Below are 6,296 nucleotides of genomic sequence, written 5' to 3'. Positions count from 1 at the left end.
ACAGATGAATGGATAAAGAAGATGTGGTATATATATACAATGGAATATTATGCAGCCATCAAAAGGAATGAGATCTTGCCATTTGCAACGACGTGGATGGAACTGGAGGGTATTATGCTGAGCGAAATAAGTCAAACAGAGAAAGACATGTATCATATGACCTCACTGATATGAGGAATTCTTAATCTCAGGAAACAAACTGAGGGTTGCTGGAGTGGGGGGTGGGGTGGGAGGGATGGGGTGACTGGGTGATGGACACTGGGGAGGGTATGTGCTCTGGTAAGCGCTGTGAATTGTGCAAGACTGTTGAATCTCAGATCTGTACCTCTGAAACAAATAATGCAATATATGTTAAGAAAGAAAAAAAGAAGAAGAAGAATGTAGCAGGAGGGGAAGAATGAAGGGGGGGAAATCGGAGGGGGAGAAGAACCATGAGAGACGATGGACTCTGAAAAACAAACTGAGGGTTCTAGAGGGGAGGGGGTTGGGAGGATGGGTTAGCCTGGTGATGGGTATTGAGGAGGGCACGTTCTGCATGGAGCACTGGGTGTTATGCACAAACAATGAATCATGGAACACTATATCTAAAACTAATGATGTAATGTATGGGGATTAACATAACAATAAAAAAAATTAAAAAAAAAAGAAAGAAAGAAAAAAACAAAAAAATACCAGTAAAAAAAAAAAAAAAAAAAAGTTGCCTCTTAAATTCCACACTTTATTATTATATTTTTATTTATTATTTACTTGTACATTGTATTTATTTTATGAAAATATTTTCATCCTGACTATTTTTAGTTCTATGTTTACATAGAACCAAATCTTTATAGAATTTCGTCCTCCTTTCATTTTCAGGTTACAAACTATCTGGGCATTGAATGGATGCGGAGGCATCTTGCGCCAGACTACAGAGTGCATATCATCTCCTTTAAAGATCCCAATCCAATGCATATTGATGCCACCTTCAATATCATTGGACCTGGTCTTGTGCTTTCCAACCCTGACCGACCGTGTCATCAGGTAAGGGAGCTCTTAAGACTCTGGAGAAGCAATAGAGTCTAGCAACTGAAGTAATTACCATGTTTATTTTAAGCACTTCCATGGTTCCTAATGGTTCTAGATGACAAATTCAGCAGTGCTCAACATTATGATAATCAAACATTGGATTGCTTATGGTGGATTTACTACAAGGTGTCCAGAACTCACAAATGTACATTGTAGCCATAATAATTAGTATAGTGTCATCAGACTTTGACTTTCCTTGCTTGCTGCTTTCAAAGCCTCCAGTTTGTGTGTCTGTGTGTGTTTTTATCGAACAGAGTATATTATCCCATAGCTTGCAGCCAAGATCCCACAGCAGCTGAATTGCAGACAGAATGATCCCTGCATGGCTGGGCAATGCCCCTGGGTAGTGGGTGTCTTCCTCCCTCTCCGGTGGGTCAGGATCCCTTTGGTCAGCCCCAGCCTTCAGGGAGGAGCAGAGCCACGGCACTGCAGCTAGTCTGTCCCTATCACCTGCAGCCTCCTACCTCTCCTCCTTCCCTCCTACTTCCAGTTGGGTGGTGAGTGATTCTGTGTTACTTGGTAAGCTGCAGTACACCTTTTAAAAATGACTATTTTACCATGTCACTGTTCATTTCCATCCCGTATATTTATACCCAATGACCAAGATTACTTATCTGATGTTTCATTTTAATATAATTTATTGATAAACTGAGTATGTGAACATAGGGATGGCTGGATGATAATAGGTCACTAAGGACAATTATGGTTCTTTGGGAATACACCCTTAGCATCTATCCTTATGCTGTGGTAGAGATGCAAAATGATGGACTATGAAGTGGATGGACTATGGGTTTAACACAGTCACATTTTTGTTTCCTTAGTAGCTAAATAGGAAATATTTTCCTTTTCTTTAATGTGAATTTGTCAAGGAAAGTGTCTTCTGTATTTTAAGATCTCTGAAACCTAAATAAAACATGAGAATATTTTTAAAAGCTTTAACATTTCTGTTACTTTTTTAAATTTTAACCTGGTAATATGGGGATTTTATGTACATTTCTAATTTGGATTCAGACAAAATCATTTCAAATGTTTGGAAATTTAATTTTTTTATTTTGGCAGTTGAGAAGTCAGTGTCTCAAAAAGAATTATTAATCATAAGAGCTATCAGAGACTAAATATGATAATAATAGCATATTTAGACTTAAACCTCCTTGGAGTTTGTTTTTTGGTTTTTTGTTCGTTTTTGTCTTACAGATTGATCTTTTCAAGAAAGCGGGATGGACCATAGTTACTCCTCCAGTACCAGTCATCCCAGATGGTATGTTTACTATTGTACACTCAGAGCCTCGAATGAGTGCTTCAGTGACTGAAGATCTTGCATCTATAGACAGCAGCCCCAATTTTAGCACTTTACAGAAAATGTTTCCCCCAAAGGAGTAAACTAGCACTTGGGCCTATAGGTATAAGAACAAGGCTGGGACTTACGTTTGCAACCTCTACTTCCATAGACAATGAAAAAGAGAAGATGGGAAAAATCAGTATAAAGCAACATCACAAAGCAAGAAATGACTTTTTAAAGAAAACAAGGTGAAATCCAAATGTGTAATGGGTATAGATTGAGTCCTAACATTTATAGATAAATTGTCTTAAGATTAAAATAAAATTCCACAGGGGAAGTGAACTACTGAAAGAATGGAAGTGTCACTTTACTGTTCTTCACTTTGGAACTCTTGCTTTAAACAAAAATGATAGTGGACATGATTTAACCGTTGTTACCATTTTTAGATCACCCACTCTGGATGTCATCCAAATGGCTTTCCATGAATGTCTTAATGCTAGATGAAAAGCGTGTCATGGTGGATGCCAATGAAGTCCCAATTCAAAAGATGTTTGAAAAACTGGGTATGTACAAAAACGAAACATGGTGTCATGCATGAAAGTATTAAACCAGAAGAACTAAAGAAATTACCTGCTAGGTCTGATGTATGATTTATCTAATTCAATTTCTGTTCCTTTTAGAGGTACCACATTATTTCGTAGATGCACAATATTTTTACTGTTAACAATCATAATCCCAAAGGGTTGGAGATGCATTCCAGGTTCCTCAGACCCTCCCTTAGCAATAAGTATTATCAATCTTCTGTGACTTATCTAACCTCTTGGTGCCCACGTATGAAGAACTACCCCCTTTGTAGATGAGCATAGAGATTATTCAGTCCTTCCACAAGTAAGAAATTGAATTGTTGAGGGTCCTTTAAAAGTCATTTAATTGTCATTACATATTTTAAGGGACATCTAAGGGTACAGATACAGAAGTGACTTAATGTGTGTGGTAAGCACAATGAACCAAGTAATGAAATGCAGTAGACAGTGTCAGTAAATCATTCAGTTTTGAACCAAGAACTGGTTTTTACTCAGGTGGGAATTTGCTTATCCTGATATTCAAAATTTAAAATAGTTATTCTGACAGTATTGAGAAAAGTGTTGAAAGAAAGGATTTTCATATGGCTAGGACATGGAGTACAGAAGTATGTATGTTTATCACTCTTCACATACTTGACATATCCTAAGTGTCAAATAAAGCCAGGAAGTATATACTTGTTGAAAGTGAGTCAAGCTTTGATTCATGTCTTATATTTCAGGTATACTACCCAGAAGAAATGATTTGCCCCTTTGACCCATCCCTCTTTAATGTGGTGTCCGTTGAGAAGGATTGGCCTGTCAGTTTTAGACTGAGCCCAACCTAATGATTTGACGTCTAATGCTATGCCACTTTTTTCCTGACTTCCTCGAAACAGCCCAACTGCATTAGTTCAGTTTCTTTGTCCATTAAGATTTTATTGTTTCTCAACTTAAAATATTATTAAGAACCAGATATGTGATTCGTAATATTATTTTATAATTGTAGACACAGGGAACTTGTTAAAGCAAACTTTATCAAGCAACTGGAACCTTTCCAATTCAGGATTAAAATGGCTCTAGGCATCTGAATAAGATAGATACATCTGTCTACCAGGAAACATACTTGTGTTTAAGAGTCCACTCTTTATCCCAAGCCCACTCCTTACCCCTTCCACACTGTATTCTTACTTCCCCAAGCCCTGCTCAGTCTCGCTTTCCTGGGAAAGTCCTTTCTGATGGCCCCTGCTGCCTCCCCTCCCTGACTACCCCACCGGAAGCTTTAGTGACTCTATAGCTGTATTTCCCCTCAAAATAATGCGTTCCCTGAGGGAGGAGGATAGATTTTCTTTTTAAAATCCTGTTATGCTGAACACAATAGATTCCTTTCTAAATACAGTTGGTTGACTGGGCCATGCACATCATCACAAGCACATCAGTACAAAATGATGCCAGATTAAACTACTTGCCTGAATAGATTTAGTACCTGAATGAGCATACAATCCAGCATATTAAAATATAAGCTCGGTTCCATTGTTTTCTTAAGGTGGTAAAGTTAATCCCATCAGACACATCCACTCATCCAACCCGTTGACTTGTGCATTGTCAGCAAAACAAAATAGACTTCACAGTCTCTGCTGACTTTCTGGTGAAGACTTTATATTAGCAGTGGGATAGGTTAGATGAAATATAATTGGTGACAGTACAGTTGAAAGACTGTTTGGGGTTCAGGTAGACTTGAGGATTACAGACACAGGATTCCTACCCATCTCTGGGCTTACTTCCTATGGGAGAATCTCCTTGGGAGTCCATCCAACTGACTACATGTCTCTCTTTTGCTGCAGGGATCAGTACCATCAAGGTTAATATCCGTAATGCCAATTCCCTGGGAGGAGGCTTCCACTGCTGGACCTGTGACGTCCGGCGCCGAGGCACCCTGCAGTCCTACTTTGACTGACCGGGCCTGATGGCGCTGGTGGCTTGGCCTGCAAGAAATCTAGGAAGCTTAGGGATAAGGTTCACTCTCCCACTTGAAAAAGTGCATGAACTGTAGTGCTTTAAACAATCATATCCTTAACAGGGGTCTTAAGCCTGGTTTATTTTTATTACTTTTCTTTGATGTAAGGAAATAACTTGTGCTAGGTCTTACTGTCTCTTCCTAAATTCATTTACTATTTGGCTTCAAGTGTAAACATTTGGTGAATGTGTACCAACAAAAGTTAGTTGTTTGAGTAACTCGGCCACTAATATTTAACCGTCTACCTCTGTTTTTAATTTTCTTTCCAAAAGGCAGCTTGAAATGTTGGTCCTAATCTTCATTATTTTTTCCTTTTTTCTAAGACTTGTGAATGTTTGTATCACTTCTTTTTTCTAAATGAGAGAAAGATTTAAAATGTACACAGATCTTAAGCAGAACCAGATAATTGTCTCTTTTTCTAATGAGGGATTTTGGTAATTTTTAATTTTTTGTCTTTAAAAAATAATCTAGACTATGCAAACATTTTAAGTGAATTTTCCATGAATGTTTTTAATATTCTTATTTCAACTTTGGTGACACTTGCTACTAAAAACTTTTTCATACAACTTACCTCATTTCAAGTGATTTAGTTTTCTTTTTTCTCTGTCCAAATTTTACAGACGTATTTAGTGCAATAGGTTATAACATCAGTTCTGATCCTAAATTTTGATGTCCAGTATCTAATGGATGTATTGCATCTTTGATAATCTAAGCTTGGTTTACAGATGTGCAAATTATTTCAAGCAAGACCTTAAAAGCATTAAAAAAAACTAATGGAGGTAAAACCTACATGCAATGTGAAATAATTTTAATGTTGGATTGTACATGTATTTTTATTCTAATAAACTTTTATGTTACAGAATGGATTTCATGAGAGTTTGGTCCAATTATTTTAAGCATAAGTAAATTATAAGAATGTAGCTCTAGGGACAGAATTCTAATGCTCAGAAATAATATATTCATCCCCAGTAAATAATTTAAACATAATACTTGTATTCAGAAATGTTTAGCAGAGTCAGATTTTATTAGTTTTTTTTAAGATCTATTTTATTTATTTGAGAAAGAGAGAGAGCACATGGGGGAGGAGCAGAGGGAGAGCAAGAGTGAGAATCCTCAAGTAGACTCCATGCTGAGCACAGAGCCTGACTCAGGGATAAATCCCACGACCCTGAGATCATGAGCTGAGCTGAAACCAAGGGGTGGACACCTAACCGACTGAGCCACCCAGGCGCCACCAAATTTTATTAATTCATTCATTCAAAAATATCTGAATGTCTTCTGAATATAAGGGACTAATCCTAGGCCCCAGAAAAGAAAGAGAGTCTCTGTTCTCAAGATGCTAAATGTTTGGACTCATGAGAAATCTGGGAGAGGG

The 6,296-nt window shown here is 37.5% G+C and overlaps 1 protein-coding gene across 2 annotated transcripts in view; it reads left to right on the top strand.

Moving 5' to 3' along the window:
- GATM (glycine amidinotransferase) overlaps positions 1-5,787 on the top strand; it is a 17,045-nt gene extending 11,258 nt beyond the window's left edge. For both annotated transcript variants that reach the window (XM_032417402.1, XM_032417403.1), the window contains 4 exons: positions 856-1,020; positions 2,260-2,323; positions 2,791-2,907; positions 4,749-5,787. In XM_032417402.1, the coding sequence (XP_032273293.1) occupies positions 856-1,020; positions 2,260-2,323; positions 2,791-2,907; positions 4,749-4,861 (459 nt within the window). In that variant the 3' untranslated portion in view covers positions 4,862-5,787. The remainder of the gene's footprint in view (positions 1-855; positions 1,021-2,259; positions 2,324-2,790; positions 2,908-4,748) is intronic.
- The last annotated feature ends 509 nt before the right edge of the window (positions 5,788-6,296 follow it).

This window comes from Phoca vitulina, unplaced genomic scaffold (assembly GCF_004348235.1).
Source record: "Phoca vitulina isolate PV1807 unplaced genomic scaffold, GSC_HSeal_1.0 scaffold20, whole genome shotgun sequence".
NCBI classification, from domain to species: domain Eukaryota; kingdom Metazoa; phylum Chordata; class Mammalia; order Carnivora; family Phocidae; genus Phoca; species Phoca vitulina.
The sequence above is the reverse complement of the archived record's forward strand: the minus strand, read 5'-3'. Positions and strand labels throughout refer to the sequence as shown.